The sequence below is a fragment of the Cyanistes caeruleus genome, chromosome 2 (assembly GCF_971803275.1).
Source record: "Cyanistes caeruleus chromosome 2, bCyaCae1.hap1.1, whole genome shotgun sequence".
NCBI lineage: Eukaryota > Metazoa > Chordata > Aves > Passeriformes > Paridae > Cyanistes > Cyanistes caeruleus.
In genome coordinates, this window is record NC_141702.1 from 20,934,619 (window position 1) to 20,948,536 (window position 13,918).

General features: G+C 39.3%; 1 protein-coding gene across 18 annotated transcripts in view; it reads left to right on the forward strand.

Annotated features, from left to right (window-relative positions):
- Positions 1-13,918, forward strand: part of ARHGEF10 (Rho guanine nucleotide exchange factor 10) — a 108,159-nt gene that overhangs the window by 38,025 nt on the left and 56,216 nt on the right. For 9 of the 18 annotated variants that reach the window (XM_086876007.1, XM_086876010.1, XM_086876012.1 and 6 more), the window contains 6 exons: positions 2,827-2,943; positions 4,103-4,217; positions 6,668-6,780; positions 10,529-10,606; positions 10,832-11,011; positions 12,285-12,401. In XM_086876007.1, the coding sequence (XP_086732133.1) occupies positions 2,827-2,943; positions 4,103-4,217; positions 6,668-6,780; positions 10,529-10,606; positions 10,832-11,011; positions 12,285-12,401 (720 nt within the window). The remainder of the gene's footprint in view (positions 1-2,826; positions 2,944-4,102; positions 4,218-6,667; positions 6,781-10,528; positions 10,607-10,831; positions 11,012-12,284; positions 12,402-13,918) is intronic. The other 9 variants (XM_086876016.1, XM_086876019.1, XM_086876020.1 and 6 more) reach the window with 1 other exon arrangement.

Below are 13,918 nucleotides of genomic sequence, written 5' to 3' on the forward strand. Positions count from 1 at the left end.
TCTTTTGCAGTTGCTAGATTAGTGTAAGTGGTAAATAAGTGTGGAAAATAATGTGAAGAATAAATGGGGACAAGTCTGACAAGAATTGAAGGTTTGGGATCATTAGGTGCTCAAAAGTCAAAAAACCCTTTGCCAGTGTTCCCTAGCTTTCTGTCTTAGATCTGCATCAGTTTGCTTGTTCGAAAGTGGCTGAGCTTAAAAAACTTCTAAAAGTAAAAGATTGTTGTAATCAAAGAGAATTCTACCTGTTCAGAGAGAAGTGAGGTGGCATGATTAAAATCTGTGACACTTCTCAGGTCTAGTACCTTTGGCTCCATCTGTTCTGCAGGAGGCAGGAAGACACAGGTGCCACAGGTGCCTCACTGCATCTCTCCCATTGCACAGGGAGAGCAGCCCTGGGCTCTTGCCTTCTCTTCACCTTGGCTCCTCTTCCTCTGCCCTTGTGTATCCTCTTTGTGAGAGGCTCCCCCGTTTGTGCTGACTAGGGACAGACCCCGTAAGAGCCACTGGGCAACTGTGTGTTGTGAGCTGCCTCAGCACCCCGTAGCTGGAATGTGCAGGGGTTGCAGACAGGTTGTTATTTCATGGGACCCTTATTTTCATTTTGCAGGTTTCTTAACTTGATGAGAATAAAAGCCTTGCTGTCTGTGTTTCCCTCCAGTATATGTTATCTGCTCTCCCCTCACCTCCATCCTTGCTGCCTGTCCTTTGGAAATCAGGGAGTGAGCAGTTAACTGCAAGACTTGAGCCCACCCAAATCGGCACTTTGTAAGCTGAGTGCTCATCCTCTGTTTTTGTCTTGGTTTTGTTCTAACTAGGCATACTTAAGCTGTTGCAGCTGTTTGGTTCTTTTTTAACAAGACTGAAAGAAATGAGTTTGATTATTTTTTCTTTTAAACACCTTGGAAGAGACTAGGAAATTACTTTGCATGTGGATGTGTGAGCCTTAACATGACTGCTGACTTATTCTTTTTACTTTTTTTTTCTTTTTTAATCTTCTCTTGTCATCCCTAGCTTCAGCTTTGGCCAAAGTCATAAGAATCTATTTACGTATGTGAACAAATCAAGGTTTAAAGCCATTTTTTGGAAATCCTAAACTTTTAGTATACTTTGATCTGTCATGGAAAACTGTTGGCAGTGGTTGAATGTGATTGTACCAGGACCAGACACAGAGTATCTGAGCAAGAGACTGAGGAGTGATGAGAGAAGAGGGGTGTGCCCTTGGGTACTGCCCTGCAGATTGCTTTTTCAGGCCTGTGACAAAAGGTTTTGGGGATTGCCTTGTGAGGATGGGTGTGAGCAGGTGAGGATGGGTGTGAGCAGGTGAGGATGGGTGTGAGCAGGTGAGGAGCACTTAAGCTGGTGGCTGGAAAAGTCAGAGAGGCTCCTGCACCTGGATGGGTTGCTGGGAAATGGAGAAATTGGGAAATTAAGGAAGGGTTTTAGCAGAGAATGAGGAAAGAAACTTTAAGACTGCTGAAAAAAACCCTGCAACAAACAAAAAAAAACAACCCAAAAAACCAACCCCAGCCCTCCCTGCACTGGCACTTCAACATGGGCAGATACTGCTCTTCTTTATGTACATTTTCTCTGTATCCATTCCCTGCACTAACTCTCACTTCTCCTCTGGTCTTGTGATGGATATTACACTATTTTCCCAGAACATTGCCTTCTGTAGCCTTACAGAGCCTTGCCCTACTAATAATTTTAGTATTCGTTGAAAAGTATGGCAAGGTCGGAGGTGGGATTTTTAATTTTAAGTGCTAGTATGACTTCCCTATAAGTCACCTTGCTGTTATGATTTTTATTATTCTATTTATTTTCTAATTTATTTTAAGAAGGGAAAGTTTTTGTGCTGTTATATTTTTTTTTCTGTGAACCAGATGCTATTCTTCATTTTACTGCTGTAATGCCAGAATCATCATGTTAGAGGTAATTGCATCCTGACCCAGCCTAGTGGAGCTGCGTACTGAGCCTGTCACTTTGTTTTCAACTCAGTAGGCCTTCTCTTTCCTGAGGCTTTGATCTCTTGCCAAATAACTCTGTTGATATCAAGCTGAGGGGTTTTCCACTGGACTTCTATTATAGGGCACACCAAATATTTTCCTCTTTTTTTTTCTTTCCTGGTTGCATTTTAACCTCTTTTATCTACCTTTGTCAAAATGTTTAACAAACGGTAATTAGTATTCCAGAGCATTCCTTTCTCTGTGATAGTTTCCTTACCTTGCAAATGAATATATTCATGCATGAGATGGTTACACCCAAGTTCATACAATGAGGCTATGATGCATGTGGAAACTATAAGAACATGAATCCTGTTAATGCCTCTTTACTTGACTCACTGCCCTGTCAATTTCCATATTCTCAGGTTCCAGCAATTTCCACAGGTTCTTCAGTCTCCGAGTTTTCTTCTGATTCACTGTTTTGAAGGATAGTCTGAAATACAGACTAGGGTTTGTGCTCCAGTGACTAATGCTTATGGTTAAAGCTGATGTATTGTTTCTATGTGGTTTTTAAGAGATAGGCACAATACAATTAATATATATAACAATATAGTTGCCTTAGTCTAAGTAGCTTTGCCCCTGTCTTTACAGAAAAGCACCTGGCGGAGTTCAGCAGTGCCCAGGAGCGATGGTCTCTTCCTCAGACTGGATATTCCTCAGTGATAGTTTTCCCTCAGTGATAGTTTTCCCTTAGTGATAGTTTCCTTTCAGTGATAGTTTTCCCTTAGTTGTCTTTGTACATGTGCATGATTTATGTGAGTGCTTTAGCATGAAGTTTTCACTACAGCTTTTTGAAAAGACTGTGTTTTTTTATGCACTGTAGCTTTCTCATGACCTAACCCGTTTAAAGGAGCATTATGAAAAAAAGATGAAAGATTTGATGTCAAACACTGTGGGAGCAGTAGAGATTCAGCAACTAAAGCAAAAACATGAGCTGAAGGTAGTATAGTTGATTTTTGTAACTAGCTACATTTAAATAATTGCTTTTCCAACACAGACAATGTTGTCTTTTATTAATAGCTTGAAAAAGTAGACAATAATTTGTATGAAATTAATTCTGAATGTCCTGAATTTTTATTGTGCAGTCTTAAATTAAAGACTATAATATTGCTATAGTCTTAAAAATACTTGGTCGAGGACTCTTTCTCATGCTTACTTTTAATGGTAGCAGTCTCAGAAAATGAGATAGGGAATTGTCTTTCTCTGCTGACTGGTGCCCTCCTCCCAGAGTGTGAGCCAAGTGTACAACCCTAGTGCCTCCCTGAGACCTTGGCTCCATGGGGCTATCCTAACCCTAGCTACGATGAAATTGGGAGTCTCCCTGTTCTCCATTCTGGGTGGAGAAATGAATGAATGGTATGAAAGACTGGGTTTTTGCTAAAAGCTTGAATCTCAAACCCAGAAATTGCCTGGCTGCAGCAAGACAGCTTTGTTTGTGTTCTGACAGTAGTGGAGATATTTTTGTTGTGGTGACATTTTGGGAAAGAGGAGGTACAAAGCAGGGTATTTTAATAAACATTTTCCAGCAAAGCTAAATTTCTTTGTTTTTTTTTTTGTGTTCCATGAAATTTTATTTGGCTGTACTAGTGTACTGTAAGATTATGGAATTCTTAATTAAATTAATGTATTTCTTCAGTAATGAAGTTATTAGTTTTAACTTTTTCCTTTATAACAGTGTTTGTTTAAGAATACAGTTAATATATAACTGAGTCTAGGGGATTATCTTTAGGTCAGAAATACTTTGGAAGAGTTATTGGGACACTGAAAGATGGACAAGACCTCTGGCCATTAATGACCTGTGAGTAGTAGGCATTTGTTCCATAAGATAACATTTGAGACTATTTAAAGTTTCTATTTGAATGCAGAAGGGTTCTTAAGCATTTTTGCTCTTTTAGACTTGCATACAGTATTGCCATGAAGTAAGTCCTTGTCTCCACTTTTTACTTTACTTTGGAATACAGGAGCTCGGCTCTGAGCTTTCATGGTTCTCTCTACTTATAATATATTCATTTGGACAATATTGATAGCCTAAAAGTGTGCAGGTTCAAATGTTTTTCTATTATTCACTGAACATGTAGACTATATTTTTTATCTTACAGATGCAAAAGCTTATGAGAGCTGCTAGAGAAGGTACCAAAGATGGACTTGAAAAGACAAAAGCAGCTGTGAAGAAGGGTCGTTCTTTCATTCGGACAAAATCCTTCATTTCTCAAGGTATATGGTCTTTACAGTATTTCTCTTTGTTAAATTCTCTAGTAATTTCTGAGATAGAAGATGAATGGCCTAGCAAATTTTTGTAGTGGGAACTGAGAGCTAGATGCAAGAAATCAGATGTATAAAAAATGTATGGTATAATATTCAGTTCAGATGACAGTATGGTCAATGCATCTTGAGCAGTTTTTTCTGCTTGGGGCAAGTACCTGAGTGACCTGAGAAACTGAGGACCACAGAGAAGGGTTGACTTAATAACAAAAAATCCCACCAAGCAGTGTGCCCTAGGTACAGGTAGATGGGAGTATGGAAGTGATGTTAAGTTACTGTCATGGTGTAACCCCAGCCAGCAGCCAAGCCCCACACAGCCACTCACTCACTCCCCTGCCATCAGGACTGGGGAGAGAATTAGAAGGCTAAGAGTGAGAACTTGTGGGTTGAGATAGGGACAGTTTGGTAGTGAGCATAAAAGTCACACACAAGCAAAGAAAGACAAGGAACCAGTTTACTGCTTCCCAAGGGCAGGCAGGTGCTTATCCATCTCCAGGAGAGCAGGGCCCCATTGCACATAGTAGTTACTTGGGACACAAATGTCATCACTCTAAACATCCCCTACCCTTACTCCACCTTCCTCCCACTTTATATACTGAGCAGGATGTTAGGTGGTCTGGAATATCCTTTTAGTCAGTTTGGGTGACCTGTCCTGGCTGTGTCTCCTCCCAGCCTCCCATCTACCCTCAGTACCCTAGCCAGCCTGGCAGTACAAAAATCAGAAAAGGCCTTGGCTCTGTGTAAACCCTATTCAGCAATAACAAAAACATCTCTGTATTATCAACCCTGTGTCCAGCACAGATCCAAAATGTAGCTCCATACTAGCCACTGTGAAGAAAATTAATTCTACCCCAGCCAAAACCAGCACAGTTACTAAATCTGCCCTGGTCTTTCCATCAAATAACTCCTGAATGTCAGGAAAATGTGCTGTTAAGACATGGTTTTCAGTGGAGAAGTAGTTAGCTATTTTAAAAAGTTCATCACTGGTAAGGAGTAATGCTTTCCGTGTTTACAAGTGAAAATAGGGGAGAGGACTGTACTGCTTAGTCAGTTTGATGATTTTTGATGAAAGCTGAATTTGGGTTGGAAAAACAAAGAGTGACATAAAATCAAAAAGCCACAGAGGTATTTGTATTCTTTCTGTAGTTGATAGCAAGTGACAGCCCTTTGTCATGAGCCTTGGCAGCAGCTGTCCACAGGTGATTTTTTTGAAAGACAGGTGGTAGTAAATTCAACTAGTTTCTTTTTCAGATAAGTCTGAGGGTTAGTATATCTTTCTGCTCAAGTTTCTGCCCAACTAATTAAATGGTAGTACCTTCAGAGCTTATTAAACTACAATTTTAGGAAGCTAAAACCACAAGGCAGGAACAAAATATCTTTATTGAGAGGCGTAACATAAAGTTGCATCCTTTCTGAATGGGCCGAGACACATCTTAGGTCTCTGTCATGACTTTTGACTGCTTCTCAATTTACTTAATTCACAGACTGAATATAGAAAGGTACAAAAAATGAGGTGATCATTAAGTGTATCCTCAACTTCTTGCTGTTGAACAGATGAAAATGATCTGCAGGGTGGTGTTACAATGGACCTGGCATTCCTCCTTACATTTCTAGAGATTAGGTTGCAGACACAGTGTATCTGGGGATGGCTGAATCCCATAACAACTTTCCAAACCAGCAGGGAGCTAGTGAAATTTTTTTTTAAACTAAACTCACAAGTTTCTCCCAGACATCAGGTCTCCTTATTCCCTTATTTCTCTTTTTATTCCAAGACAGTTTCTCATACTGTTCTTTGTCTCCTTTCCTCCTGTCTGGTTGTTTGGCTGGCTATTTACTGCCATCTATCAGTACACTTCGGTAGTGCTTTTTCAGTAAAATTTTTACCCAGAGAGCAATGCAGAATCTCTCACTCCTTTCTGATGAAAGCAAACATTTTGACTAATTTGGTTACTTCAGGTTAGCTATGGAAGGGTGTATGGAATTTTTTAGCTGGATCACGATATGGATGTTTTCAGTTTCTTCCAGGGACCATTTATTTTAAAACTGCTGGCCCTGGAGCTGCAGTGCTTTAACCCGAGTTGTCATGTCCTGCCCTCTGGACAGCCCCATTCTCCTGGCTGAGGGGAGGGAGTAGAAGTCAAGCAAAAGATGCTCAGGCTGTCTCCAGCTGTGGGATATTAGGATGCCTTTGAAAGGTGTTCTGTATTAGATGCCTATTGGTGGTAGCATTTATGTGATTTCATAGATGATACAGAAGTGCTGGAAAATTTATTTTGTTTGGTAATTGAAAATTTATAATTTCTGTGTTTGGACAATAGGGCCTTTGCTTTTTTGGCTTGGTTTTGCTTTTTTGTTCTTTCAATCCACATGTAGAAGCTGACATTTTGGTTATTTATTTGTAGATCATAGATCATCTTGTCTGGAAGAAGAAGAGCTAAATTTATTTATTGATGTGGACTGTATGCATACAGAAGCGATTATGACTCCTATGCCTGAAGGATTATCACAGCAGCAGGTAGTAAGCCTTGGGAAATATGGTCTTCTGCCTCTCATCTCCCCTTCTGCTCTGCACCAATGGCTCTTAGCTGCCTTTGGTCTTCAAATATATAGGCATTTTACCTAAGTGGACATCAAATTCAGAACTGAATGAGTAGTTTTTTGAAAATTGGTGGGTGTGCATATAGTTGCATCAATCCTGAATTCGCCCAGAGGTGCAAAATGCTGGTTTGCATTATAAAATTATCTATAAGAACTATATTGTTTTACTACCTGAATGTGATGAAACTGAATGTGATGGTCATGAGGGAAAAAAAGAAGAGAGTTAAAGTGTTTTTATTGAACCAGAAGACATTGTTCCAGGTGCTCTGGGATTTCAATTTTAAATATAGAGAATATCCTGTATGCTCTTTGAATCTAAAGGTTTTTTGTGGTTAAAAAAAAAAAATCCCTAGTAAAGTCAAGTTTACAGAAGAGTTTATTTTGCTGTTCTCCACCTCAAACTGTATAGTCACTGTGGAAAACACTGCAAAAATATAGAAAACAGCATCAGTTAAGAAGTTTTGGCTGAAAATAAATCCCTTGGGTTCATGTCACTGTATTGTTATGACTACTAATAACTGTATGAGAGCTTTTAGCTTCTTGGGGTGTCAAGTCATGAGTTAGTTGGTCAAGTACCTTAAGAAAATGAGCAAAAAAACAAACTAAGGGGCAATTGAGGAGAGTGCTATATATTTTTGGAATTTTTTTGTTGTTGTTTTACCTTTTACTTGAATGAGGTTTACTTTTCTCTTGTGTTTAGCACAGTGAAGTGATAATCTTGTAAGAATGCAACTACCAAACTGTGTTCCATTAATGTAAGGTTTTATTATGAGATTTCAGCATCAGTCTGAATGCTCTTTCCTTCTTTCCAAATAGGAATTTGAGTTTCTCCAGGGTATTTTGTAAAAATAAGTTTACCCTCTTTTGCAAAAATACCACAGAGTGCTTGTAGTTTGGAACAAACTGGTAATAGTTGTGTAAGTTGTGACAAATATTGCTTATCTGCCCAGGAGAAGCTGTCCAAGTGGGCAGGCATGCAGTTAGGAAAGCCAAAGCTCAGTTGGAGGTAGTGAGATGTGAGGGGCAACAGTGAAGAGTTTCTGATAACTATGTTGGCAACAAAAGGAAGCTGAGAAAAACATGATATGCTGCTTGGTGGGGCACAGACCCTTGATAAAGGGTCAAAACTTTGCCACCTCTGTTTTGGGTTTTGCTGATGAGGCTTGTTCTCAGGACTCAGCCCATGAGCCCAGAGGCAGGTCTGCTGGGGTGAAGCCTAGTCTGCAGCTGAGCTGAGGCCATTTGGACATACAGGTGTCTGTAGGAAGAGATGGGGTGGATATAAGGATGCTGTGGGAAAGGCCTTTCTCAGTCATCTTGGATCGCAGTGATCAAAAGAATGGGAAAAAGTGTCACACTCTTACCCACAAGAAGGAGAATTGAGTCTGGCCTCACCTCAGTCCCAACAAAAGTGATGGAACACATGCTCTTGGGAGCTGTGTCTGCGTTCAGTAGGACGGGAGGGTGAGTGGGGAAAAATCAGCATAGATGAGCAGAGTCCATTTGTGCATGACCAGCCTGAGCCCCTTTGAGGTGACTGAGAGAAGAGGTGACTGTGATGACTTTATGGGCAGAGAGGAGCAAAGTGTGTCACTTACCTCTGCTTTAACAGGGCTTTCAGCTGTCTTCCAAAGTATTCCTATACTCCTGTAGGTAAGATACAGTCTGTATGGGTGGACTAAAAGGTGGGTGGAAAATAGGTGAGGATGCCATGCTCAGTGAGTCCATGGTACAAGGTGCAGTGGGTGGTCAGCATTAGTGCTGTCCCTCAGGAGCAGGCTGAGGCATTTAAAGCCTGCATGAATATCTGGATGCCAGCTGCAGTGCACATCTGGAGGTGATGCCAAACTGGAGGGGTGCAGCAGCTGTGTGTGGGAGGTTGGCTCCGGGTCAGCAGGGCTCTGGGGGCTGGGGTGCACCAGAAACACTGGAGCAGCTCTGGGGGGGCGGGGGGCAGAATAGTCTGGCAATGAGAAGAGATCACAGCCCGGGCACCCCAGGCCAGGACCCCCTTCCAGCCCAGCTGCCCTGTCACAGCAGAGCTGCTCTGCGGACATGCTGACTTGGAACAGCAGGTGGCATGATGGCCTCTGTTTAAATCCTGCTGCATGCGGGGGCTGGGGCTCATATCTATTGCAATCACCTGAAGCCACTATTAAGTATTCTTTTTGTGTGTTAGAGAGCCTGAAATTTTTATTTCTACAGATGTTTATTCTTTTTAGAAGAATGAACAGTGACTAAAAGTAGGATTAGTATTCTTCACCAGAGCCGCTGATCCGCTGTACCAAATAAGACACTGCTAAATCCATTCTAAACACAGATTAGACACAACTAATTTTACTGAATATATCTTAAGCAAAGCCTCAGATAATTTTGAGGTCCTCCTTTGAAATGCCAGTACCAGAGAGAAAATTTTCATTTAATGTGCATTTAATAATTCAAAATACAAGTGTAGGCAGTGCAGTGATGGTAGAAGAGGCAGGAGGCTGTGGGGTTCTGAAGCAGAAAGAAGCAGGCCTGAGATTTGAGTTTCATGGTCATTTAGGCTAGCTCAAAATATCAAAATGAGCAGTTTTTCCTTCTCTTGTAGTTATGGAAAATGGTTTGATCCTACCCCTGTGTTGTTTTCTTCCTCATAGTCCCCCTTTTGAAAACTCCAGGGAGAGCTGGATTAGGAAATAGATTTGGGTGAAAACAAATCCTTATAACCAACAAGAAAGCCAATTGATGGCAAGAAGCTTAAATTCTAAACCAGATTGGTTCTCCAGTCTTTCCTGTTGTGCCACCTGCATGTACATACAAAGTGCATTTGAGCTGAATTACAGAAGCAGAAGGTGGAGAAGGAGGTGTAATAAATAGCCTGTAGTTTAACATGAAATATGGTAGCTTTTCCTGAAACTCTTACAACTCTTGTCAATGCATATAAATATAGATAATATGGGGGTTTTCATCTCTGCATGGTAATGCTCAAAAGAGAATGCTGACTTGGATATGTTCTCAGTGGTACTGTTTATATGGCCTTAACTTTAAAAGGCAATTAGTATTTGCTTGTGTACCCTTCATGTTGCTCCTAATAAATTTATAAAACCTATTAAAAAATAAAATTTAGGACTTATTTTTGAAAAATTGTTGCCCATTTTGTTGTAGCAAATCAATGAAGTAGTCAACATCATCTTATACCTATGATTGTTTCCATTAATGCCTACATATAGACATTTAAGGTACATAGGATTATAGAATATCCTGATTTAGAAGATCACTAGGATCACTGACGTCCATCTCTTGGCTCTGCACAGGGCAACCCTAAAAATTGCACCAGGTGCCTGAGACATTGTTAAATGCCAAAGTCAAAACACAAGTTTCAAAAGTAAAGCTTGGAATTACAACAGTCAGTAAAAAATTTAAGATATTGATACAATAATTGTTGTGTTCTTTAAAATAAGTAGTTTTAGAGTAATAGTAAATTTAATTACTTTTGAAAAGGTGTACAGTATTATTTATTGCAGTTCCAGTATTGAAATTGCTTTGTATTTCTTTTGTTTTATTAATGTGAGAATTTTATCATCATAATTTCAACTATAATGTTAATAGTAATTAACATTATTAACTGTAATGTTAATAATTACCTGATTAGAGCTTTGGACAAAACTTTGTTGTTTCAACAGGTTGTGAGAAGGTATATTTTGGGCTCTGTGGTTGATAGTGAGAAGAATTATGTGGATGCTCTCAAAAGAATCCTGGAGGTACCTTAATATCTTTTGCATTTTAAAATTTTGAATATTTGAAAAAGAATCATTAAAGATCATTAAAGAACCTGTCATATGACTAATAGAGATTTTACTACAGATGCTTCATGCCAAACATTCAGTGATTTGTGTGTGTGTGTGTGTACTGTTGCATAAGTTTGTTTTTCTACTTACAAAAGTCCATTTTTTGTTTGTTTAAATCAATTTTTTTTTTCCCCACAGCAATATGAGAAGCCCCTTTCAGATATGGAACCAAAACTACTAAGTGAAAGAAAACTTAAAATGGTCTTTTATCGAATTAAGGAAATTCTTCAGTGCCATTCAATGTTTCAGATTGCACTGGCGAGTCGTGTATCTGAGTGGGATTCTGTTGAAATGATCGGTGATGTCTTTGTTGCTTCAGTAAGCAAATGTGTCAGAACAGATAATCTGTTTTTATTTTAGTCTTGCTTTTCCATCTCCATATCTTTCTGACTTAGCTGCTTTATTCTCATGTTCTCCAATGCCTGTGGCAACTGTCAGAGTATGAATGTACTATCCTGATAAGGGAACTGACACCAACACATGTCTTCAGCTTGGTTGGCAGATGTGAAAGGATTGTGAGAAAAGTTATCAGGCTTTGATTAATCTTGCAGACATTTCAGTAAAAAGTTTATTTTTATGAGAAATTAGATATTACAAACCTACCAAAATTAAGGTGAGGCTGAGGCTCAGCTTCTCATAAAAAATGGGTGGTCATACCTAGTAGTGTGCAAGTAGAAAGAAACCACAGCAGGTAATGTCCTGAATTCTTGAGTTTGAACTGAGATGGAGCATTGATAAAGAACATTAAAAAACCTCTATCCTATCATATCCTTCTGAATGGAAATTTGGAAATGTAATTAATTAAAAGACAGAATTAGCTGTTCTAATTAACTGCTTTAAATTAGAGAAAACAAGAAGGTGCCTTGGTTGATAGAAAGACGTTGTTCACCATGAAAGTGTGGCTCTAACAGGCTGCCTGCCTTCTGGCTTGAATGCTTTGTCTTATTGCCACCCAGGTGCTGGAAATCACCACCTTTTCATGCCTGCTGTAAGAGACCTGGGATCTGATCACAGTTTACCCAAAATGAAATAGTTAACTAAAGATTTGTTTAAAGCAAATCTGCCTTGTTGTGACTGAAGCAAATTAGATAGTCTTAATGAGACCAGAAAGAGAGGGATAAAATTACCAAGAAGGGAATGGTTGGTGATCCTATCATTCCTATGGTAACTCCACACAATCTGTCTGTTTTTGGGTAAGTCCTTAATAGCTGAAGTCAGGGTGTGAAAGCCCTGGGACTTTGCTGATTCACTTAATCTGGAAGTGAGATCACTGGTAGTGAGATGATCTGGGGATCTCAACTGTTACTTTGAATCTCAGTGGATGCCCTTTGACTGCCCATGGTCCTCAGGTTTTGCCCCAGTGTTCTAGCCAAGATGAAGCAATTTCTTTAAATACATTTCGTGTATGTATTATATAGCTGTTATATCCTTTTGTTTCCAGCCTGTCTTCTGCAGAAAGATTATTTTGGGCATTACCAGTATTTCTATATATCTAACACTAGGCAAAACAAAGCCCTTAGCTCTGAGTAAGTCCCTAATAGCCAGAGGTATTTTGTATTTTTAGTTAGGATTTGCCCTTTTTTCTTTTCAGTTTTCTAAATCTATGGTATTGGATGCATACAGTGAATATGTAAACAACTTCAGTACTGCAGTTGGGATTCTCAAGAAATCTTGTGCCACCAAACCTGCTTTTTTAGACTTCTTAAAGGTTAGTTCATTCAATGTTAAAATAATTGTGCATGTGTGATAAAGAAGAAAGTATGAGTTATAATTTGGGAGGAAATTTGACTGCTGATACTGTATATTGTCTTACTGTTTTTATGGACTTAAGGTCTGTTTTATGGGTTTGACACAAAAAAGCCCCAGAGGATGCCCTTCCAGTATTGTATTTTTGGCATAGTAAAGTGCTGTTAGATCTGGGATGTATTTTGAAGTGCACAGTAGTTTTATTGTTATTCAAATCAGTTTATTGGTGTTTGCATTACTTTATTTTGGCTAAACATAAGGATTCTTCCATGTCAGATGAACTTCAAATAATAGTAGTTCACCATATGAAGCCACTTTTTAATTTGAAATTTATTCAAACTCTGATTTGTTTATTGTGTTGTGAGAAGTAGTGTAGCTGTATTTTCATTCCGCAGATTGTGTTTCTAGGTTGGGGTTGAAATTGGTGCTTTTTTTGCAGAATGCATACTACCCTGTTGCATATGATGCTTGTCATGATGTGTGTGGAGAGCCTACTGTCACACACAGTAGAAGTGCTGTGAATCCCTAGAGTTGACACCTTAGAAACTGTACACAGAATCCATGGCAAGGCTTTTGGGATGTCTGTGACATTGAGTCTGAAAGCTCAGTTTGTCTCATTCCCCAAGCGTCCTGAATTGAGTTGTGCCTCTCAGAGCTGGTCACCCTGTCAGGTCTGTTACAGTGGTCCACAATACACTAAAATTGGGTGCCTAGTGCAGCTTAAGTTGCCTAGAGCAGGGTGGCAGGGGTTTGTCTTCACATCTTAAATTAACTAACAACTTTTTGGAGTGTGGACAACTCTGTGCAGGATGATATGCTGAAAGCCTTAAGCAGCATGAAGATCAGACTCTCTAGTGAGTGTGTAATGTCATCATACTTCTACTGTTAAAAGCGTGTTTTTCCAATAGACATAACCCACACCTCTCATCACTGTCAGTGCCACACTGGTTCTACTTGCAGAAATACAGCCAAACTCTGATGACAGATGACACTTCTTTACCTTTTTTCATTTGCCCACCAGCAATGAAGATCAAATTCTCTACTGTTTGGAAAAAAATAGATGTTTGTATAGATAACTATGAAAATAAATTGCTGTGAAGCTGATAGTTGTAGCAATAAATAGCAATTTAAGCACAACAGCAGTTGAATATAATGTAGATTTGCTTGGTTTTTAATATTTAGTATTTCCTCTAACCTTCCTATTTCTGACCATTTCTGGCTTTTTTGTACATGCAAAAGAAATTTGTCTGGTTCTATCTGCCATTCCTGGTAACTGAAATAATGGATTCTAATATTTTTCTTTCCAAATATAAATCAACATTTTTTCCTTCATTTTTTTCCAATAAGGAGGATCAAAATTTCTCTTTGCATAGCACTGAGATTATGATGGTTTTTTTAGATTTCCTCTTAAAAACCCATAGGTAGGTTTTTAGATTTGTAGGTGCTGCATTGCTGGTGTGGCTTTTGCCCAGCTGTATT